At 37.9% G+C, this 24,195-nt stretch overlaps 1 protein-coding gene across 1 annotated transcript in view; it reads left to right on the top strand.

The window, feature by feature from the left end:
• Nucleotides 1-23,281, top strand: part of PKN2 (protein kinase N2) — a 53,899-nt gene extending 30,618 nt beyond the window's left edge. The window contains exons 3-22 of the mRNA XM_008921915.3: nucleotides 707-858; nucleotides 5,112-5,229; nucleotides 6,773-6,918; nucleotides 7,015-7,228; nucleotides 9,974-10,159; nucleotides 10,442-10,551; nucleotides 12,309-12,452; nucleotides 12,590-12,665; nucleotides 12,988-13,162; nucleotides 13,415-13,544; nucleotides 13,966-14,102; nucleotides 14,199-14,274; nucleotides 14,357-14,448; nucleotides 15,492-15,668; nucleotides 16,246-16,308; nucleotides 16,412-16,488; nucleotides 17,887-18,029; nucleotides 19,106-19,213; nucleotides 20,745-20,825; nucleotides 20,906-23,281. Coding sequence (XP_008920163.2) covers nucleotides 707-858; nucleotides 5,112-5,229; nucleotides 6,773-6,918; nucleotides 7,015-7,228; nucleotides 9,974-10,159; nucleotides 10,442-10,551; nucleotides 12,309-12,452; nucleotides 12,590-12,665; nucleotides 12,988-13,162; nucleotides 13,415-13,544; nucleotides 13,966-14,102; nucleotides 14,199-14,274; nucleotides 14,357-14,448; nucleotides 15,492-15,668; nucleotides 16,246-16,308; nucleotides 16,412-16,488; nucleotides 17,887-18,029; nucleotides 19,106-19,213; nucleotides 20,745-20,825; nucleotides 20,906-21,109 — 2,609 coding nt within the window. The 3' untranslated portion in view covers nucleotides 21,110-23,281. The remainder of the gene's footprint in view (nucleotides 1-706; nucleotides 859-5,111; nucleotides 5,230-6,772; nucleotides 6,919-7,014; nucleotides 7,229-9,973; nucleotides 10,160-10,441; nucleotides 10,552-12,308; nucleotides 12,453-12,589; nucleotides 12,666-12,987; nucleotides 13,163-13,414; nucleotides 13,545-13,965; nucleotides 14,103-14,198; nucleotides 14,275-14,356; nucleotides 14,449-15,491; nucleotides 15,669-16,245; nucleotides 16,309-16,411; nucleotides 16,489-17,886; nucleotides 18,030-19,105; nucleotides 19,214-20,744; nucleotides 20,826-20,905) is intronic.
• The last annotated feature ends 914 nt before the right edge of the window (nucleotides 23,282-24,195 follow it).

Genomic DNA, 24,195 nt, shown 5'->3' with positions numbered 1-24,195 from the left:
AAAATGGAGATCCAAACACAGTAATATTGTCAAACAAAAAAAGCTTTTTCCTTCTCATAGATCACAACTGTTCCATAACCTGTCTGCCTATATATCCAGTTATCCCTGAATTCTGGTAATGTTTCCAGAGCAAAAATCATTCAGCTTTACGACTAAGAAAAAGGCTTATTTCGTCTGTTCTTAATTTTGACATAAATAGTGTCTTTAGTGTTCACACTGGAATAGATGAGGATCTACTCAATAGCTGTATCCAGACAATGCTCATTAGTACTGAATATTATTATCCAAGTTTGTTTTTAAAACGCTTAGATTTAAAAGGAGGAGCATAAAAAAGCTTAGTGTAAAACTGCATTTTTTTTATTGACTCAAGACATTCCAGAAGAAATAAATCTCCTTTGAAATAAAAATAGACCTGGCTGCAAACCTGCCTGTTTGACCACTCCCGGAAGTGATTCATGTGAATTAGGACACGAGTAGGAGTCACTGGGCTTTCGGGAGGCTTTTCATGTTAAGGCGCATTTGCGGTGCTTGTTGCAAAGTAGCTCTGGACAGGAGGGTCGGTCTTAATTCTTAAGGATGATGTTCCAGTTCTGTTTAGTGTATAACTTAATAGAATAGAGTGTAAGGTGGGTTGGGGGGGAGTGGTTTGGGTTTTTTCTTCCTGTTTTTTTTTCTACACACGTTACATCTTACCTTTAATTCGCAGATTGTCCCAGCACTCCTGATACTCCAAATAGCGATCCTCGGTTTTCTACTAACAACAGATTGATGGCCTTAAAGAAGCAATTGGATATAGAACTGAAGGTAAAACAGGGAGCAGAAAATATGATACAGATGTACTCAAATGGCTCTTCAAAGGTAAGAATTTGGAATGCTTGAAGAACATGAAATAACTGGATTTTCATACTGCTGTAGTGTGACTGTACAATGTATAAACATTATGCAAATTCAGTATTTTTAGTTTGGGGTACATTTCTGTTAAGCAGTTACATCAGAACTGCTACAAATTACCGTTTTCTGTTGTGGTTTGATACCCACTGAAGTGATTGTTTTACCAGTTTGTGCACATGCAGTTCAACCTAAATAACAAATCCGGCTTACTAAATTTAGTACATCTAGTAATCTTTGACCATGTGTGATTCCCTTAGCAGCAAAGCTTGGTATAACACTGGCTGGAGTCTGATGCTTTTCCTAGCTCCACTCAAAAAAAAAAACTCAGTTAGTTTAAAATTGTAACGTGCACAATAAATACAAAAAAGACAGCATTGCAAAGTATGCTTCTGAAATGGTCATCTAGTTGTAGTTAGCAGTAAAAAGATTTTTTGATGGAAGTGTGGTAATCTAGAGGTAGCATCTGATAGTGAAATTAAAAATAATCCACACTTATTCCTATATCTGAATTTTAAATCCTTGCGCTCACTCACTCTTGATAGCACCAGAATTTTTCCAAGGAGGTGGAGGGAAAGTGTCTGCTAACCTCTAAATGGGTTTGACATATTACATATTCCTTACTATGTAATAAAATTCATCATACCCTAAGAATCCCCTAACTCTAGTGAAAGACAAGCCAAACCTTTTAAATGAAAGAAAACAAACCAAAACAAAAACATTGACAAAAAAAGCCACAGAAACCAACAAAAAAGGGGCTGCAACACGTATTTTATTAGAGAGTCATAGTTCTCAAATGAGAAAAAAGGGAGGGGAAGATCCTCTACTTATCTGCCCCTTCACCTTTCATTTGTTACTCATTAGCTGTTCTTTTCATTTACTAAGTCATTAAGGAGATGAATTTCCAAGCTAAGGCGAAACACAAGAATAAATCTCACAAGTAGTATGTAGTAGCTTGGTTATATGTTTTTGTGTCCAGACAATAGTAAGTAAAATAGAAATATTTTAAGATCTTAACTGAGGCAACACCTAGCTAGGTCAGTGAACTTACTAAAAAGAAGTGTTTGGCTTGAAGAGTAGGCATCTGTGAATTATGTTATAGCTGATTCTAATCTGAGTGTTGGAAAGGAATTTCACTTTTCTGAGTGAATTTGTGCTAAGGGTTGGTGGAGAGGCAGATCACTTCGTATCTGCCTACTGTATGACTTCCTTATACCTTGAAAAAATGGCAGTGAATGCTGCTTTCTCCCAGAAAAATGAGTTCAGATTAGATGGACCATGGGTACCATCAAGTTCCTTCTGTCCCAGGTAGCCTTATCTGAAAGTGACCTCTAACATACTAGCTTGGGGCAAATGGAAGAAATACCTGGAGTGCACATTATGACTAAGGGCCTAGGAATGCTGTCCATGCACCACAGTCCCTCAACTCCTGGAAAACTTTGGAGTCTACATCCTCTCAGGCCATATACTTAACATCAGGTACACTTAAAACTAATGATCTGCTGACCCAAATGGATCAAAAGACATACATGAATTAAGTTTCTAATAAACCCTCGGTAGGTAACCTTATAACAGGCTGGAAAAACTTAACTAAACACTTGGGCTGTAATATTAGACATTGTTAGCAGGCTTGGATCAGACTAGGTAGAGAGGATAAATTCTGCCTTGCTTTATGATTGAGGCATGTAATTAAAATTTATGATTGAATCTTGAATCTGCAATTGGTAAATGCTTAAATCAGCCTACCAAATTGGGGTTATATAGTATCTGGGCTGGAGAGAGCAAGCTGGAAAGCACAAAAGCATTGCCAGCCACTTCAGCAAACAGGATGGAAATGGTGCGTATTCATTCTCTCATTTTTGTAATGCTCAGTAGTGAGTTAGTGTGGCAGGTTTGAACCATAGACTTGAGCATGCTGATAATGTTTTAAAAAGCAGAGCTTGAAAAGAACCCAGTGTCTGGATGAGGTGGGCAAAGGGGGCAGAAAATTACAAGTTTGAATACAACCCCAGTAATCCAGTAGTTATTTAAAAAGTAGTTGCAGGACCCTCTTTAAACATATTAAACTAATTTGTGACCTTTTATTCAAGCGTACAATATGATCTAATTTCAAATCTGTTGTATTATTTTCAGACCTAAATTTAATCGAGGGAGGTCATAATTTATTTTCTAAAAATGAAAAAGCAGTCTGTTAATAAACCCATCATCTCATGGGAAGCTTTTCCCTTTGTACTTACTCTACTTGCTTCAGTAACATTCAGCTCAACCTATTTGTACTTAAACATTTCTGAGATAAGTCATCTTTTCTTGGATATATGTGGGTTCCCTGAGATCCCCTGACAGCTTTGCAGATCAGCTTCACAGGCACTGTCAGTTCTATACTCAGAAGATGCATTGAAATACTTTGTATTCAGCCTCCAACACTAAAAGAGCTGCTCAGTGTTACACATACATTTTGATTCTGAAGATGAGATCTCCTGTCTGTTGAAAACATAAGGATATCTCTATAATCCTGAATTGCCTCTGTTCTACACGTTGAAGGGTCAATATGGCCCCTGAGCAAGCAAATCCATTGCAGTAAGAGGCTATGAGGGATAATCAAGAGGAGCAAGATGAAAAATGAGATAAAAGTAAAGACACAGACAAAGAAACACTGTGTGGATAAGGTTTAATACAGGATTCCAGACTTGCTTGTAATCTGTTGCTTAAATCCTATGCTCTGCTAAAGAGAGTGGTTATTTCAAAAGTTCACATTTGTACTTGAGAAGGCACCGATTTAGGAAATTCCGTGTGATCATTAGCTCATTGGATAGCTAACATGGAATCTTGAAATATGAAAACTAGTGGTATCTCTCTGAAATGTTGATCCATACTAAAATTTAAAAGCCAGAGTTTTGAGCTTATGGTATGCAGAGGGGGCACAATTTCTTCCCATGCAACCAAAGTCTTTTTATGTGTAGATCTTGGTCTATCTACCCTGCAGAACATAGGGCAGCATTAAAATATCTGAGTGAGTAATATGTTAGGTGCAAGGTCACAGAGGAGCTCTATGAAGGTAAATTTCTCAGCATACAAATTTTTCTCACCATATGCTTCATGGTGCCAGTATTTCTAGCTCTGGATATGTGCTTCACTGCAGTTCTTTGTCTTGGTTGTGGCAAGGGGAAGAATTTAATTTCTTTAACTTCTTAAATAATTGATAACTTCATTATAAAATTAAAAATACAAGTATAAACCATGTCCATGGGAAAGTAACTTATTAATGAGGTTATTGAGTGACTACAAAATGAGTTAACCAAAATACCCTTTGGGCTATAACAAGGGTGATACTCATCTGCACTGACTGCTATTAATTACTGTGATTGATTGGTAGTGCATGGACAGGACAAATAGAGTGCCTTAAATTTTCTTACTTTTTTTTTTTTTCTTACTGCAAATCAGATCACCTTAAAGTTATCTGGTAATTTCCAGAGTGTACAGGGAGAGCTACATGGCAGCCCATAGGAGTTCATGCAAGTTCATTTTCAGGAATGTTCTCTTCTAAATGGCTTCTTGTGATACTGCTTTTGAAAACAAAATTGGTTATCTTAGTTTATTTAGATAAAAAAGTACTGTACTCAAGCTACTGATGAAATAGCTAATGAAGTAGCCATGGTTTGTTATGTATTTACTAATGCAAAAAATCTTCAGCTCTGATTTGTTCAGGAAAATGTACTGCAGACTTATTTATAATGTGCTACGTAAGCAACTTCATCTTTCTAGTTTCAATATTGAAGATCAGCTGAGATTAACTAGTACAATTACTTTTATATGGGCTTAGTCTAGCAAATTTGTCTATTACAAGAGTTCTTAGCATACTTGGAAGATTTGAGTCATTCTACATAATGTTGGGGGTATTTTACACTTAATATCTTGTCCTTTCTTTAGTATCAGCTTACAAAACATTAATTTACACATGTAATGTCTCTAGATCATGCCTCCTTAATTCAGCTTGAAACATATACAGTTTCCATGGGAGTGGCTTACAGTCTTTAATCAACCAGTGCCTCTGTCCTGACTTGATTTCCATTAATATCCTTATGTGCTTAGATGAATTGGTCTGCTATACCAAATGGAATACATAGATTTAGTTCTTGTTCCTAAGTATGTATGTTTTGAAATTTTCAATGTGTTTTGTTCCATGAAGAAGTTTATGATTTAAACTTGTCTGTTTGTTCTAATAGGATCGAAAACTTCTTGCCACAGCTCAGCAGATGCTTCAGGACAGCAAGACAAAAATAGAAGTTATAAGGATGCAGATTCTTCAGGCAGTCCAGACCAATGAATTGGCTTTTGATAATGGTGATGGTGTAGAAAGGAAATATGAATCAATTATGTCAGAATGTCTTGTAGATATGTACCCATATGCACACAGAGATACCATAAATTTCTAGTAGGAATGTTTGACAAAGCTTGCGTGAACCAAAAATAATCAGAGACTAGGCAAAACTTTGTGTTGGGGTGCCAAATACATCTGACTTGAAGGAAAATACCTTCAGCTTAATGAGTTACAATCACTTTTCATCATCCTTTTTATGCCTTCTGCAGTCCATTTTTGCTCTGTGGTTTCCTTCCCTCTTCATGCATGCTTTATTTTGTCGTAATAGTTAGTAATTTTCTTTAAAGCATATTATCCTTTCATGATCCTAAATAAAAAATCTGATGCAGGTACAAAGCCTGCTTGTCACACTTAAGTAGGTTGACCTTATTACTAATGGGAGCACAGATGGAGGAGAATTTTTCTTGTATTGATGGGTATTTAGGATAGATTTGAGTGCTAAACAACTATTTTTAAAGCAACAAAAAAAGTGTTTTTAAAGCAACCTGATTGAAATACTCATGCTGCATTTCAGAAATGCAAGAAAACTTGCATTTCCTTGGAAGTCTTCAAAGAATAAAAAAAATTTACCTCTGAGTTCTAATAACTTGATTGTACTAGACACTTGTGGGCATATCGGTACATCTCTAAGTCTTGACATTTATTCATGTGCATTTCTGAAGCTGTATGACAATGTCAGGGCCTGCATGTATCCTAGGTAATGAAAAACGTGTGTGTGTGTTTGTTGGTGTGTGAGGTGTCTGATTTTTCTGTGTTTGTTTTTACACACCCAATTTCAACACCTCATTTTAGTACATGGATTATGTATATCATTTGTTTAAAAGAAAAAGGTATTCAAGCTACAAAGGGCTTTCAAATGCCTTTTTGTGTTTCTACTACTCTTAGAGCTTTAAACAGAAAGAAATACATCCAGGAAATTTTCTTTTTGGGAAATCTAAAGACTGTAAGATGTGGACATTAGAATGGTTTACCCAAACCACTTGGGGAAGGCAGTGTGTGGGATCTCTTACGTTCTCTGTGCTGACAGAAGCCAGATTCCATGGGATTTCACGTGAGGCAGGGGGATTATCAGAAGCTGAGCAGGGATCTACTTGGCTACAGAGTAGTTTAAAAAATAAGTCCTCACAGTGTAATTCAGAAGTGTTGAAGTCTCAAAACCTCCTTGCCAGTTGAATATTTGGGAGATTTGGTTCTTGTCCCTTAACTCCCCTGAAGACATGTTCTTTTTCATGCGTCCTCTAGCAATTATAGCTCTTCAAGCAGTAGGATCTGTTTATTGAATTGAGGCCCTGATCAGTTATTTCTTCATTCAAATGCAGATGCTTAAAATGTTACTGTTGCTTTTATGACATACTTGGGGCTTCTCTTTGGACTACCAAATACGCATCTCTCTCTTTTATTTCTTTTTCTTCTCCCCTCTGTTTACCTGGGGGAGGGGTTAATATTCAGGAAATTAAACCTGGGTGTTATCTTCATTGAAGTTTGTTTGTTTGTATCTCTTTGCAGCAAAACCTGTGATAAGCCCTCTTGAACTGCGAATGGAAGAATTACGGCATCATTTTAGGATAGAGTATGCTGTAGCAGAAGGTGCAAAAAATGTGATGAAATTACTTGGATCTGGGAAAGTTACCGACAGAAAGGCACTTTCAGAAGTAATTTATATCATTACAATTTCTGATAGCTTGCTTTAAAGGTTCTTTCAGGAAAAAAAATTGAAATATTTCAAATTTTTGTCTTATTTTAAAAAGGCGCAAGCAAGGTTTAATGAATCAAGCCAGAAGCTGGACCTCTTGAAGTATTCACTGGAACAGAGATTGAATGAACTTCCTAAAAACCATCCCAAAAGCAGTATTATTATAGAGGAGCTTTCATTAGTCTCTTCACCCACATTAAGTCCTCGTCAGAGTGTGATATCTACTCAAAACCAGTACAGTACACTGTCCAAACCAGCAGCTTTAACAGGTATGATTTATGGAGCTTTTTTCTTTTTTTAATCTTAATTAATGGTTTAAAGCAAGTCTTTAATGCCAACTGTATTTCTTTCTGGACATACTTAATTGTTGTTCTTTTCCTAGACAGAGGCATTTAGAATTTCCAAGTGTCTATGCACTGCAAAAAAATGCAGATAAGTTTCTATGATTTATTTGTTGACCTATTTATAATCCTGTTGAAAAAGTGAAGTTCTGGCCTTAAATTAGCTCATTGTGGAATGATATTGCTCGCATTTACCTAATGCCTTTTGTCTTTAGATTATGAAGCACTCTAAAAGGTGCATAAGTATCATTATCCCCATTTTACAGATGGGGAAACTAAGTTGCAGAAGGGTTAAGTGAATTGCCCTGGTCATACAACAAGTAGGTGGCAGAGCTGGAAATAGGCATCCAGCTTTTCTAACAGTTCCTGTTTTACCCACTGAACTTCACTGGATTTCTTGAAGGTGAGATTTATGTCAAAACATGCATTATATTTGTATTCCAAAGAAGGAGATCCTAACAAACATTCCTGGAACCCTTGAACACTCTATTGGTGTTGATTGTTCTCCTGTTGAATAAACAGGGAGGCAATTTTTTTTAAGAGACTTAGCCTACCTACTGTAAAGGACCAGTACATTTATTTATAAATATAAGACTTAGGAACTTCTCATAGTTTGGGTTCACCTGGTTGTCCTTCCTTGGAAGTAAACTTTCAAGAGGTGAACCCTACTTGAACAAAGGTCTTGAGCATTTGCCTCACAGTGTTCTTAAAGAAAAACATGCTTTTGACTACTTGGGATATGTTGCTTTATTAAATTTATTTAGTGAGTGGTCACAGAAGAATTGCTAGAAGAGATAGGTTTGATTTCATGTTTTTTGTCCTCACACATTTTACATGTAACTATTAAGCCTACTACTAACAAAGTAAGTTTATTACAAAAAAATCTGTAATTCAAAGGTTACTCTGGTTATACTTGTATAACTGAAACCAGAATTTAGTTTTGAAGTACTGTGGGGTTATATTTTAAAACAAAAAGAGGAACTCTTCTGCTGAGCTGCAATGATAATAATAAAATGGAGCAGGTCTGCTTGTCTTCCACTGTGGTTCATCAGGACCTCAGCTGAGAGTCCTTGTAAAGTTGTGTGGTAGGGGCAATGTTTTTCATCAAATGCAATCTCAAATGATCAGTGACCATGGGCAGGAAGTATCATGCCTTGGGATTAAAACAGCTTTTTTTTTTCCTTTTCCTGTAATACCATAATCAAGAGTCAGATTCAGTAGAGTGACAATTTCTCTTTAAATGTGGTTTACTGATACATATGAACAGTTTTTAATAGAAATTGTCAAAACAGAGCTACATGCTTGTGAAGTTCTTAATAGTTTCACTTTCATATTGACTACACAAAGAGCTTTTGTATTGAGCTGGATTTAAATGAACAGTGTCTTTGTGTTTTGGCTCTAACGCTTTGTGAAAGTAGAGCAGTGCTACTGTCATACTTCTTAACGTGCATCAACATAACTTTCTGATATAAAGCCATTCCTTATACAAGCTTATAGCTTTTCTGCTTATTAATTTCTTTTTTTTTTCTAAACAGAGTTTGGGAATGAAGTATTCTTTTACCTTTTAACCTGTTTCGGAAGCCAATAGCATCTCTTTGTCTTCATAGCCTAATGCTTAGCTGTCACTTACGGCTGTTAGTTTCCTACAGGTTGGGATTTCTTCTTGGACTGGTTTCTTGGTGTCTGTTCTGTGGGCTATGATGTTGCCAGATCATTTTTAGGTCAAGTCTCACTTAAGTTTCTGTTGCAAAGGAGTACTTTTAAGTTTCATGGTTAAGTACATTTGCTATTAAAAGAAGACTGCATTTCAGCAGTGCATCTCACTGACACTGTGATTATGAACTGGCTAATTTCACCATTTCTAGTAGTTAATTTTGTCAGTGTCAGTGGTGTCACAGTTTTACAGATGTTATCTTCTACAGGATGAAGTCAGCCTATGGTTCTTGTAACCATCTGTGGTATTTAGATGTTTTTGTGCTGCTGGAGGAAACTCTTTTCAATTTGAACCGCAGCTTCTATACCTCATTTGGTTAAAGATGTAGAAGACCTGGAAGAGTACCTTCTTGAAGAGTAGCTTCTTGTCTCAGCTTTTATAAATCTAAATTCAGTAAAGTTGGAACAATTCAATGATTTTTAATTACGTACTAACTCAAATTTGACTTTAGCATGTAGCAGGCAAATGTGATTTTTGAGTGTATCTTAAACAACTTTGTAGTCTCAAAGTCAGTATGTTATTTTTATCCAATCTTAATTAGTTATATAAACTTATGAAAAATTGTTATTGTTCCATCCACAAGATCTATTGTTTTAATAAGAAATTCAAAATTTGCAGTCTTAAAAAGTGACATTGCTTACAACTTAAACCCTAGTCAGTTAGGTTCTCAAGTGAAGCAAACAAAGATACTTCTGAGACACAGAACAAAAACTTATTTTGTGTTAATTTGGTAAACGGTTGCTCTTTCTAGAAGGTTGAGTCCCACATATTTGACTTTTGATGCATTTATTTTCAGTATATATGTCTGTCTTGGATTTGTCTTTTGATTTCATCTGATATTTCTGTTATACCCTGTGGGGGTCAGAATGTGAGCTATTGCCATCAATCAATCATTAGTCATTTACTTGGTTTACTTAACAGCAGAAATCTTTGATAAATTGTTGTCTGTCATCTTCTAGGTACCCTGGAAGTTAGGCTAATGGGCTGCCAAGATATTTTGGAAAACGTCCCTGGTCGATCAAAAGCCACATCAATTACGTTACCTGGTTGGAGTCCAAATGAAGCCAGATCATCTTTCATAAGCAGACCCAGTAAAAGTAAAAGTGGGAGTAGTAGAAACCTTCTGAAAACTGATGACTTGTCCAGTTCAGTATACTCTTACTTCTCTTATTTTTATGGATATCTTTTATTTACGTTTTCATGTGCATGATGTGTTCTGTAATTTAAAGTATTAAATTGATTCAAAGCTTTAAACTTACCTGTTTCTTCACCTGTCAAGCTGTTAATAAAAGCACAACCACACTATTATGCCCATAAGAATCAGTTAAATATGAGATTACATTTTTAAGGGAAACTTACTAGAGATTTTTTTGTTTGTGGAAAATCCTCTTAAAGACTTAAGCTGAGTTTGTGTTCTTTACTTTCAGATGAAGTCTGTGCTGTACTGAAGCTGGATAACACTGTGGTTGGTCAAACTAGCTGGAAACCAATTTCCAATCAGTCATGGGATCAGAAATTTACACTGGAACTAGACAGGGTAAAAATGTAGCCTGATTTCATTGACATCTGTAGTTGATTTTTTTGATTAATTTGATGTTGCCTTTTATTTTTCCCCTGTTGCTGTCATTTTGTTCAAATTTCATACGTGCAAGTATTCCCATCCTTACCAGAATGAGCTGCCTGGGGTTAATTGTGCTGGGCCAGCATTCTAGAAATTGTACCTTTTCTGGCTTACAAGTTGATGTAATGTTTTTACCAACATCAAACAGTTAGGAGTTTTTTAGCCCATGGTAGATGGTTCTTACATTTTAATTTGGATTACCAGATTTTAGTTATTTATCAGTAAACTGTAAAAGCAGATAGATACAGTTTGGTATTTTGGTGAAGCTCTGTCATAGAGTTTTTACAGTGCTTCTACAGAAGTATTCTTGTGTAAAGCTGATCAGTGCTTCAGAAATAATAAATTCAGTCATAGTTCTTTCTTACAACTTTAAATGTTACTTGAAGGACACAAGTACTGAATTGATACCCTTGAAGTAGAATTTATGTTATATAGGTTTAATCAAGCATTTGTTCTTTAGATATCTGATAGTCACAGCATTTTAAGGTACAAGGATTATTTTTTCCATCAGTGTTTCAAATAGACTGAAAATTAATCTATATTTTAGGAGCTTAAATGTTACCTCTAGTATATGTCTAAAACATATGACAAAAAAAAGCTACCTTCCTGTTTTTGCTTTTTCCCTGACGAGCCCCACCCCTCCAACCCCAAACCAGACTCCCTCCATCTAGGAAGGAAGGAAGCAGCTTTAGAGCTGCAGGTAGAGAACTTCAGGTTCTGGTCAGGAGTAGTGCAGAAAAAAAACGAGCAGCTGTGGAGCCCTGAAGCCTTGATTGTTCTCAAATTCAGACTAGAACTACTCAAAGCGTAGTAGCTGCTCACACCAGCCTAGTATGTGTCATGGTCTCTCTTTAAGAACTCAGCTTTTTGGTGCCAGAACAGGACCTTGCTCCTGCTGTTCACGACCACATATGTCATGTATTTGAAATGCACAATCCAAACCCCCTCATTTTTTAATCTGTCGCTTCCTCTTATTTCTTTTAAAACCTATCATAGCTATCACAGACAGTAAACTGATGCATCATTATGGAATTAAACTAGTAACATACAATGCTGCTGTTATATTGTATTGCAGGATTCTTCACATTTTGTGACAAGCTTTTGTAACAGGCATGTAAGACAGCCTAAGAATATATAAATCCCACCAGCAAGATACAGCAGTAGTTCTCGTTAGTTTAAAGTTTTTGGCCCTGCTTCCCGACTGTGTTACAAAACCTGTATGTACTTTTAGAAATACTGTATAAAGTTTTGCATCATTGTGTGTATGCAGGTACTGAATTGTCTGCAGCCACGAAATGAAGTTGATACTTGTAAATAACATGGAAAACTACTAAAGCTGAGGTTAAACTTTGTTGTCAGAGCTTGACCTCAAGTATCTTGAACAAGCAGTATTGTTAGACAGACTCAAAAAGTCTGGTGACTGTTTGTGACTCTCTCCCTTTACTCTCAGGGGAAATTTTACACCTGTACTTTTATTTGTACACTGGTGTTCACATCTGAACTGAATTGAAGTGCCATGGTCATCCTTGTGAGAGCTTGTTAGTCTGGCTGGTTAAGCCCTGACAGTCCTTTAAAGTAACAGCTCTGCATCTTGGTTGTTGGATCTTACAGTGGTAACTCTTGCAGAACAATTACTAATAAGTAATTTCCTGTGTATATGTTTCCTGTCATAGTCACGTGAATTAGAAATCTCAGTTTACTGGCGTGACTGGAGATCTTTGTGTGCAGTGAAGTTTCTGAGGTTGGAAGATTTCCTGGATAACCAAAGGCATGGCATGTGTCTCTATCTTGAACCCCAGGGCACTCTGTTTGCTGAGGTAAGAATGTTTCTTTGAAGCACTTGAATATACTTGCAAGTATTACGTCAGAGAATAGTTTAAGAAGTTTTCCTTAAACTTTTAAGAATGCATTTGTTCTGAAAATTAAATTATAACACACATTATTTGAACTGCAGGTTACATTTTTTAATCCAGTTATTGAAAGAAGACCAAAACTCCAGAGGCAGAAGAAAATTTTTTCGAAACAGCAAGGTGATTGTTTTATATAAACATGTAAAGCTTAGAAATTGTATAGATCTGTGATATTTTTTATACAGTCTTAATGTTTACCTGCGAATAAAGCTGTTGATAATGAAGGATTTGGCATTGCATTTAGAAATGTTTTGAATTAGAATTCCTTATTGCACATTAGCACTTAATTGTGCATAATTAGGAATTGCTAAATAATATGACAGATTTATTTTGTTCTTGATAAACTATAAATGGATTAATATTGGGGGGGTTTAATTATTATTTGTGGTAATAAGTAAGGAAATTACTTGCACCCTGTTTTCTTTTTTCACAATATCTATAGGCAAAACATTTCTCAGAGCTCCTCAAATGAATATTAACATTGCCACTTGGGGAAGGCTGGTAAGAAGAGCCATTCCAACAGTGAATCACTCTGGCACCTTCAGCCCCCAAGCACCAGTGCCTGCGACCGGGCCGGTGGTGGATGCCCAGCTCGCTGAACTGACCCTGCCAGCTGGGTATGTGATCTCTGCAGGGTTTGAGTGCTCTTAAGTGCAAGAGGTAACAGTGAGATGCTTCTGCCCTGAGGCAGAAGAACATAACGTTTGTTGAGTCTGTTTATCCTGCAAGGCTGCAGATCTTTCCGTGTTTTAATTGTGGAGATCCATTTTATAGCTAGATCCACACACATAAGGTTTGGTTTAGAAGAGATCTACATAGATTAAAACAGTCTCTACTGTACACTGAAGAGTTATTTATTTTCTTGTCAGTGACTCTCCTGTAGCCAAATTGGACTTTGAACTTGAGCCTGAGCCTCCACCTGCTCCACCCCGTGCATCTTCCCTTGGGGAAATATGTGAATCTTCCTCTGAGATAAAGGCTCCTGATGTGCCTTCTCAGGCAAGTAACTTTTAAGAATCTTTATGATGGATTTCTTCCCTTACATATCAGCCTATGCTCCCTTAACTTCCACATACAGAACTGTCTCAACAGAATGCTCTGACTGCTCTTGGTGGCAAACTGTTTCCATGGTTGGTGTGTTTAACTCTCCAAGTCATTGGTTCCACCACAGGAAAAAAACAAAAGTCCAAAATCATTGGAATATTAAGGATAAAATGGTTGTATTGAGAAAGAGCAGAATGACTGGAGCAGTAGGTTTCATCAGTCTGTTAAAAGCTTGTTTGTCTGTATCACCTGAAAGGTTGCCATTTTAGCCTAGGTAATGAGTGTATTAAGAATTTTACACACTTTATAGTAAAATTTCTATATTCATTTGCCTTCACAATCAGTTTTAAATTTTCTGATCTCTTGTTCTTCACAGGATGAAGTAACAACTTTTGATTTTGAAAATGGCAGAAATAGTATTGTTCCAAAACTCCAGCCTGAAATAATTTGTGAACCTGATGCTCCCCATACAGACATGAAATACACCAACACCAGAGAACCTGAGGATAGAAGGTGAGACAGCAATGGGTTTGCTGTTGATCTGAATAATATTGCTTAAAGTTAATAAACGAGAAACTTTGTGATCTTTTTTTTTTTTTATTTACATAGATCACAACAAAGATTTCAGTTCAGTCTGAAGGATTTCAGATGTTGTGCTGTACTGGGCAGAGGACATTTTGGAAAGGTAAATGTCAAAAAGCTGTATCAAGTGTCAAGTCAATATCAAAAACTAGATGCAGCTCTTAAATTTCTCTCTTCTGTTTTAGGTGCTGTTGGCAGAGTACAAAAACACAAATGAGATGTTTGCTATTAAAGCCTTAAAGAAAGGAGATATTGTTGCTCGTGATGAAGTAGACAGGTCAGTTTGTGAAATGTGACACGTGGATTCCATAATTTGTTTTCTTTCTGCCTGCAGCTCTTCCTGCTGTAAGCTCTACCAAGCAGTAGTTGAATTGAGTGGATGAGCAAAAGAAGTTGTCATTTCCCTGTGTAGTTGGCAGCTGCAGATATGTAGTCTTGTTCTGCAACAAGGGGAGAGCAGGGTAACCCAGGAATGCTGCTTTGTTTTAGTGCCTGTACATGTAGTACATGTCTGTACTACAACTCTGACTTAAAGCTGGACCTGGTTTTGATTTCAGGTTCTCTTGCAATTATTTATTCTAATTACTGGTTCTGTAGATTTCCACCATGTTTCAGGACAGGACAACAGTGACCGTTTACTTGCAAAACCCCTGTGTTGCTTTTCTCAGCCTGTAAAAATACTGTCATACTTTGTCCATCTTATTTTTCCCTTTGTATACTCCACTGTTGGGAGTGGAGTTTCAATCTTTTTGACCCAAAACTGAAATTTATTTTTTTTTTTAATTTGCTTGGAAGTGAAGAGGCCTTTACAAAACTGTTTTTAGTTTTAGTGCAAGGTGTTTTTACAACTGTTTAAGGGTGAGTATATTCATTTGTAGGAAGAAAGATAACTGTATTAACAATAAGCTAAAAATTAACCCGTTAGCTTAAGGAGAAATAATCAGGAATTACTATAGATAGATATTTATAATGTTGCCACTGTTTTTCTACTTTATGTATTATATACAATTAAAATGGATTGAAGTGAATGTCATGATATCAATGCATAGTTAATGTGATCTGAGTATTTGGAAGGAAAATTATCAGGGCACAATTTTCATGGGCTACTAGGTTTCCTCTTTTCATTTGGGGAAGCTAAATGTAACTTCACAGAAATCAACTTAATATGTGTGCAAGTATTAAAATCTCTCTCTTGGAATAAAAAAATGTTCTTACCTTCTCCTGAGGAACAGAGGAAAAAAACATAAGGTGTAAAGTACCAGTAGTTCCTGAGAATCGAAAGCATTCAGCTTTAAATTGTTCCTGATTTTCTGTTTGCAGCTTGATGTGTGAAAAGCGAATATTTGAAACTGTGAATAGTGTAAGACATCCCTTCTTGGTGAACCTTTTTGCTTGTTTCCAAACCAAAGATCACGTTTGCTTTGTAATGGAATATGCTGCTGGCGGGGACCTGATGATGCACATTCATACTGATGTCTTCTCTGAACCAAGAGCAGTGTGAGTATCACCCCCCTTCTGTGGCACCAGGGGAAGGACACTTTGTTCACTGGAAAGGAACTGAGGTCTTTATCACCACATGCCTCCATATTATGTCACTTCAGCCAATGCTGCTTAAGTTTTTAAGAGGGTTAGAGATTCTAACTGATTTTGTTAGAAAACCACATGCAGATTTAATGTACCTGAATCTGCATTGAATTCAAAATGTATATACAAATGTTTAATTTTTATAATTTGGGGTTTTTAAGATTACATAACAAAGCTGAACAAGAAGTAAAATAGCAGACAAAGCTAAAAAAGAAGAGAATAAGCCTGTTTAGAAAACCTTCAATGCTCTGGCAATGGACACTACAGAAAATTTATCCTCCAGGCCAAGCAAATATACTACAGTTGGAAGGCTGCACTTTTGCCATCTGACTTTAAAACTCTGACCTCGTATAAAAGTAATCTGTACCCAAAAACAACAGTGGGTAATCTTCAAAGGATGGCTCATAAAAAAAATCAGTAGTAATGGACTTCACCTTCTGAAAAGAAAGACTAAATTCCATTGAAATTTTAACTTTAATTTTTTTGACAGATTTTATGCTGCATGTGTGGTTCTTGGACTTCAGTATTTACATGAGCACAAAATAGTATATAGGTAAGTAGTCACTGGCCCATTTGCAACAGAGGAATGTCAGCTATTCTCAGTAGTACTGAAGAAACATCAAGTGATGCAATTTTGTTCTCAAATGTTCATTTAGAGATTTGAAGTTGGATAACTTATTGCTGGACACAGAAGGCTTTGTGAAAATTGCTGACTTTGGTCTTTGCAAAGAAGGTAATGGCAGTTAAATTTTCTTTCTAGGGGAATTCCATAGTCTGTCCTGCTCTTGACTGTTCCTTGAAAGTTTTGGACTGCCAGATGTGTATAGTGTCTATTTACCATGTGTCATTTGAAGGGAAAAAAATACACCTCTGTGTCAATGTGGAGATAGAAGAAAGTTCCTTAGTGGGGAAGTATTGAGAGCACCTGAGCATTGCCCTATTCTTTTTATATATTTTTTGTCAGTTTTGAGCATCACCTGTTCTGATTCTTACTTGAAAGCATCTCTGCTTTATTAAGAAGGCACACTGCTGCGTTTTACAAGTTAGAAGAAAAAGCATTAGGTTGTTTTTCTAATTCTAAATATGTTGACACTGTACAACGAAATCAAGTGCCATTATAATCCATCCCGAGCTCTTACTTTTTTACAAATTCATTATCTATTTTTCTAGCTCTGAAATAGTTGCAACTTGAAGCATATGGAAATGATGTGCAAAGTATACTATGGATAAAATTGAGAAATTATCCCAAAAGGGAAGCCTAGAAAGTTACTTTCAAGCATCTCACTACTGACCTTTTAAATAACACATAAAATAGAGATAGAAATTACAGTGTCTTTCTCAAACCCCATTGCAGGGGGAAAAGATCTGGCAAGGTCCATTTTCTTCTCCAGTTTGTATGGCCTGCCTTCCATATCTTTTCCTTTTGGGTAGCCTAAGAGGGAATTGGGTAAATGCAGTAGGTGTTCAAACATGACTGCTGTCTTCAGTCTCCTAGGGCGAGTCCTGTGACTCTAGGTACAAAAGTTCTGTAAATGACAAAAGGAAATGAGAAGGAAAGCTCTGTGCTTCACTGACTGCTACAATAAATGGGTTTTTTGAGTTTTCTGCAGCACCTCCCCTTGTAGTGTCACCTTGTGGTGCTGATGTCCCAGACAGTGCCCCCCTGGCACATACACAGGGCTTATTTTGCTCAGAGTTGTTTCACTACACTTGATGTTTTACTTTAGTATATGTAGTTTGCCACTACAGAAGCACCCAGAGCAGGCATGTTTGACTAAACCAGTGTGCTGCATTTGCTTCTACTACCTGGCAGTACCTTCTGCTTACAGAGCCTAAGATTGTTTGTGTCTTTCCACACAAAGGTAACTGGGCAACAGAGCTGTAACTGGAAGCTTAATTTGGCTCACTGTATATAGTTAGGGATAGAGAAACTTAGAAAGAAGCACATGGGCCAAAGGCATGGGAAGGTAGAATGGGGGAATGTTTTACCTCATTGGCCTGAGCCTTCAGGACACAGCCCCAGGATCCACAGCATCAGCTGAAGTTGCTCTGGAGAGAGGTTCTGCTTGGAGGAATAGGTTGTGGAGTGGCAGAAAATACTGCTCACTTTTCATTATCTGTAACTTTTCAGGAATGGGATTTGGAGACAGAACAAGCACATTCTGTGGCACACCGGAATTTCTGGCTCCTGAGGTGCTGACAGAAACTTCCTATACAAGAGCTGTAGACTGGTGGGGTCTTGGTGTTCTTATCTATGAGATGCTGGTGGGTGAGGTAAGTTCTAGTAAGGTACAGTGGAGTCATAAAACTAAGAACTGTTTAAAAGGTTACAAAACTCAAGATATCAGCCTGTCAACATTGAATATGCCCTGTCACAGACTTAACCTCCAGATTTTTGTTTTATTTTTAATTACATCATTATGTCTTAAATCAAATTACAGTAATGGCACCTAACCATCCTTGTCTCTAAGCAAGAACGTAGTACATCTGTGCATCTAGTTTTGGGGACCTCAGTTTCCAGGACATACTTGTTATCATCAAATCTGGATGTGTACAGTGGTACTGCTTTCAAATGCTTTTGGGAAAAATAAACTTCTTCACTTCCATTCAAGGTACAGGAGTTAACTTTAACACATAAAACTGGATAGCAGTGAAAGATTGTGCCAAACACACTAAAATAGAAAGTCCCAGTTCCACGTAAATAGGCTGGTATGAATAAATCACTATTGAGAAGTTATTTACCATTGCAGATACTGCTTTACCTTCTGGTCCGTTATGTTACAGTATTTCCCAGATGGCACAGTGAGAGCTCACGTGCTAAAAACTGGAGAAGAACTCATCATTTTGTTCTCTTTCAAAAAATATGACCATTCAACTTACTTTCACTTCCTTTCAGGTAAAAAAAAGGACAAAAAGCTTGTACAGTGTCACCTACATATGTCTGGCCACTTCAAAATAGTTTGAAAACCCTTGAGCTGTAACATGTCAAAGATATTACAAAAACAAATTGGTCTTGATCATGCTACTTGTGAATGGCAGCTCTCCCACAGAAGAGCTGATACTTTCCACGTTCCCCATACACCCTGTGTCAGACTTCAAAAAAGACCACGGTTTTAGGTGTTCCTACTTCTAAAAGCACATTTTTAAAGTACAGTCCTTCAGTAAGAATCAAGGGATAATACCAAGTTGCCTTTTCTCTCTTCCTTATGGAAAGCTATATCTCTGTTTCTGGGAAGGAAAACTTCATTTCAGGGTGTCTAATTCCAAGCATTCAGCTGAGTATATGTTGTTTTCAATTATAAGTGATTTCTAAGCCTGTTTATAGCATTTTTTTATTAATTTCATCATAGTCTCCCTTCCCTGGAGATGATGAAGAAGAGGTGTTTGACAGCATTGTAAATGATGAAGTAAGATATCCACGATTTCTGTCTACAGAAGCCATCTCGATAATGAGACGGGTAAGAACATAATCATGATATTATAGTATCCCCCTCTTGTCCTGTTTTCTCTGCAACAATTACAATAATGAGGAAGAAAATACTTTAAAAACCTTTGCTTGGTATATTTTTTCTGCAATTAAATTTCAGACTTGCTTCATTTATACTGTACCATGCTGCCTTATCACCTTAAATGAAAATTGTTGATGCCATTCCACTTTATTCAGGAGCATTTTTTTCTTTTTAATATGTAAAACACTTAAGGCCTGATTTTTGTCCCTGAATTATGTTTCCTAGTTGTATCTAACCGGAAAACTTCAGCTCTCTTTTCCTAGCAGAACACTGCTGCATTGACCTATTTGATAGATTAACATTGTCACATGCATATTTTAATTCAAAGACTTCTAAATCTTTTTGGTTTTATTCCAAGTGGGGCAGGGAACACCCTACCCATGGCATCTGCAGTCCCATTCTTGGCAAGCAACAGCTGATTTTGTCTATGATTGTTATTAGTGCTGTTCTTAGTGCGATGCCTCTGCTTATCAAAAGGAGATGGTTGAACCTGTCTGAGTTAGAACCTTATCACAGCTGATAGAAAAGCAACTACTGGAGGTAGTTCCAAAGCCTTTGGAATTGACCTCTCCACTGAAATGTCTGATGCTGAGTATCAGTCTAGCACCCAATTCAGCAGTGTGCTGCAGCACAGTAACTACTGTGACATAAGGATTTAAGTAACAGCATAAATATTCTATAACTGAAAAGGGAGAGTGTGTTTGCCTAGAGAAAGAAGGCAGAATACAGTTTTAAGGCAGTACCTGGGGAAGGCATTTCTACTGTGAAAATTATGATGCCAATATTCACAGGGGGCAGGGTCTGCCACACTGCACCCACAATATGTGTACTGTGATCTTTGTGCTTGCACTTTACTAGTTGTGCTGTTTCCATCAGAGAAATTTGTACATAACACAGTAGACATTATTTTTTGATGGCTACATCATGAATATCCACCCGCCCTGCTGCTGGGCACTGCCTGGAACGGGACTGCTCTCAGCAGCACAGTTCACAAGTGGGAGCATCAAACTCCTGGAGTTAACTAGAAAGCCTTTCCTTTGCCTGAGTGTGTGAAGCAGCATTGAACCCTCTCTGGAGACAGCAGGGTAGTTTTCTTCTGAGCCCTGCAAGAACAACTGGCTTAAGTAAATCTGTGCCAGCAGCAGCAAAAAGCACATTCTGCATAGTCCCTGTGCTGAGCACTTGCCCCACGCAGCCTCTGGTACCAAGACCTGGCAGCACAGGTCTGCAGGGAGGCAGAGGAGTCTGCTCTGTAGCTGTTCTGGCTCAGCTGTGGGTGGAACTGGGCTGGCAGGCTGAAAGAGCACTGCTGAAAGCTAAAGCTTTGTCCCTTTCTTTGAGGGCCAAGCATTTTCCATAGATCAGGTAATATGAATTTTACTGTCCACCTAATCTTGGTGTTGGCTCTTACTTACTCATCCTCCCTCCTACCTCTCCCTTCCCCTGAATTTCTCTGCTGAAACCTTGCATGTTTTGTCAGCTGCTGCGTAGAAATCCAGAGCGGCGTCTTGGAGCTGGAGAGAAAGATGCTGAGGATGTGAAAAAGCATCACTTTTTCAGAGTGAGTACAAACTAATAGTATTTCTAAGGACACGAAGGAGTAGAGATGGGAAACTAAACATCAATTCCTTTATTTTACAGCAAATAGATTGGAATGCTTTACTGGCCAAGAAAGTGAAACCTCCTTTTGTACCCACCATTAGAGGACGAGAAGACGTTAGTAATTTTGATGATGAATTTACCTCTGAAGCACCTATCCTCACTCCACCTCGGGAACCAAGGATACTTTCAGAAGAAGAGCAGGAAATGTTCAGAGATTTTGATTACATTGCTGATTGGTGTTAACTTCTAGACACTGTGAACCCCCAGCTGACTGGCTCACAAGAATGCCTCTCTCGGAAGAATACCGACCCTTCAATTGCTCTCTGTGCCACCTGTAGCTTCTGGGTTTTTTTAAATCACATGAAGATCCTTTTAAGTACTGTTTTAACACTCTTGTGAAGAGTGGCCTCTTTGTATATTGTTTTTTTATCTGAGCACTGGAAAGCAGGTCTATGGCGTTCATAAGCTGAGTTGGTGAACCCAGGCTGTATTGAGCTTCTCGCACATGGGCACACGTGGATCTTACAGTCTCTCTCGCTCTTCCACAGCAGATAACATCACTTTTTAAAGTATCTGCCTTAAGTGGGAAAAGCAGACTTTGAGCTAGGTAATCTCCACTCAGCCACATTGGAGTAAGTTGGGATACTGGTGACACTCACACAGAACACGGTTCTAGTCTGAGAAGGCAAATGATTTCAGCTAAATATTGTGCAGTCTATAAAACTACACATTTCTATGTACACCTTCATCTTGTGTTCTTAAAATAATGGTATTGAGAACAGATATGCCTTGTTTTGTAAATTTTCTATGGTATTTATTAGGAAAAATGTTAAATGCCTTGCCTTTGAGATAACAACTGTGTAAGTGCTTCCATTACAAAGAAAAATCCAGAAAAATCCGGAAAGTTTACCAAAGTCACTTGCCAAACAGTTTTGCCTTCAAGCTTCTTAAGCACGGCTTAAGCCCCTGGTTGGTCTGAGGAATGTAACAAGGACATTGCTCAGTGCAAGCCCAGAGCGAAGCGTCCGCGTGGCCCCAGCCCGGCCACTCCTGCATCGGCCTCCTGCCTTCCCCAGCCCCGAGGGGCAGAGGAGTCACCCAGTCCTTATCTCACCACCTCCATCATCCTCTGTCTGTCCTACGATGTCAGTTAGAAAACAGAAGGATTTTCAATGTATACATGTGAACATGTATATTTGGAAGTTGTAATGTATTCTTACCTTTAGGCAAGTAATTTAATTGTACCACTTCATCAATATTGCACGGTGGCAAAAAAATGTATCCATGTAGGCCACTGACCTCCAGCCCCTGAATTGGCAGTTACTGAGAGTAAAAAGCAATACCTTGTAACAGAATGTATAAATATTTTTGATAAAAACAGTGTATATTTTATAAACCCCTTAACACTAAAAGCTGTACCTCAAAAGTTGAAAAATAATTTTGACCAGACACTGTGTGTATTTGTAAACCAAGACCTACGTTTGGCATCTGCTGTTCTGGGGACAAACATTAATTCTTGGAAAGTAAATTTCCCGCATAGTCCTTATCTCTAGCACCATTCAGCACTAACCTCACAGGTTCATCAGGGCCAGGAGTTTGCTGTTCATGGTCTAAGGCAGTGAGAATCAGCACCCAAATTATTAAAGAACTGGTAATTTTATTAATTCAGAGAAGAAACACAAACCACTGGAGTGTGCAATGCCAAGGTGGTGGTTTAAAATCATGATGCTGGACAGACCTGCAGGGTCAGGCAGGGGAGAGGCTTAAGGGAGAAAAAAAAATAATGGTTAATAGGTCTAAATCAGGCAAGTCCCCCACAGGAAGGAGGGAGGCACCTTCCCCAGTGCTGCAAAGCATGTTGGGCAAAACGAGTCAACTCCTCAGCACTCATTGTTTCCACGTTCTAATTAATAAGAAACAAATTATGTTCCTGTATCAGGCTGAAACCAATACTTTTGAGGTACAGTCAGCTCGCCCTTTTTTGGTTCCCAAAAATATATATATATATATAAGCATCGAACAGGGTGCTTAACACTTATGAAAGTATCCTCAAACGTACTTTTTTGTAACTACATCTTGTACAGAAATCTTTTTTTAATCTAAGCAAATCACTAAAAAAAAAAATTAGAAAAAATTAGAGGGCAGGGTATGTTCACCCAGTTAAGATGGAAAAAAGCACTAATTTTATCTCTGTAGTTTTTTAAAATATTTTTAGGCAGATTAAGATTTAAACCCTAGATTGTAAATATATTTTGCTATACTTTATCTGTATGTGGCTGCTCAAGCACTTTGTAAGGAAATTAGGATATTTTAGAATGGTACACTATGCATTAAAATGAAATGTGCCTTTAACAAATGTCATTCTAAGTGTTTTGCAGTCATTAATATCACAAATTAAAGTTCTAAATAGAGTAATTTGTAAATTGTGTCGCAAACATGATTTTGCTGTTTCTTGAAGTAGCTGGTCATGTTTTCTCCACAGGTAACTTCAGAAAAAAACTTACAATCAGGAGGGGACCCAAGTCTCTTGGTAATAGTTCAGCGTGCTTCCATTCTTAAAAAAAAAAAAAATCAAATTTACTAACTCCCTCTGACCATACCTTCTTTCTGAAGGAAGGCAGCCTCCTCTTGCTTGGAGCAGTCCTGAAGGCAGCAGAAGGCCACCTCAGTTGGAGTCTGGCCTGCTTGAATCAGCATTCTCCCCTTCACAGGCTTCTTCTGAGAGCTGTGACCCCCCTCCTGGGTGCTGCACCATTACAGTCTCTTTCCTCCCCACCCTTACACAGCAAGCTCTGTAAACAAGCCAAAACCTATACCCAGCCCACAAGGAGCTTTTTCTTTAGGCAGAGGATGAAGCTTTCTTTTCTGAGTGCATTTAGAACAGAAATCTTTACTCCTAAGAGCAAAGTGGAATTTCACGAGGCCATTGCCCAGAGACACTTCATACCTACCTAAGCAATCATTCCAGAAAGGGCTGGTTCCAAACCAACAGTTTCAAGTATCTAGTCTGAACTGGAGATGAATTAAAGTAGGAAGTGCTTGAAGATATTATGCCCTTGCACTTGTGTGTGGGGAATGCAACCCTTCAGCCCTCCTGCTTTCTCCCAGGCTGGCTGCTGAGCTGCCTCCCACAACGACAGCCAAGTGTTAGCAGAGACCCCAAAACGTGCCACCACCCCAAGTGCAGCCGGTGCCTGCGGCACTTCGGGCTCTGCTCCTCAGGCAGCCTTTGCTGCCCCTGCCCCTGGCTGACACAAGCAGGTCATGAGCTAAAACAGCTGCAAGCAGCAGCTACTAAAGGGGTCATAACTGCCTAAAAATTAATTCAG

This window comes from Manacus vitellinus, unplaced genomic scaffold, assembly GCF_001715985.3.
Source record: "Manacus vitellinus isolate BGI_N305 unplaced genomic scaffold, ASM171598v3 scaffold_21_pilon, whole genome shotgun sequence".
In the NCBI taxonomy this organism is placed as follows: Eukaryota; Metazoa; Chordata; class Aves; order Passeriformes; family Pipridae; genus Manacus; species Manacus vitellinus.
This window is presented reverse-complemented; position numbering and strand designations above follow the sequence as displayed.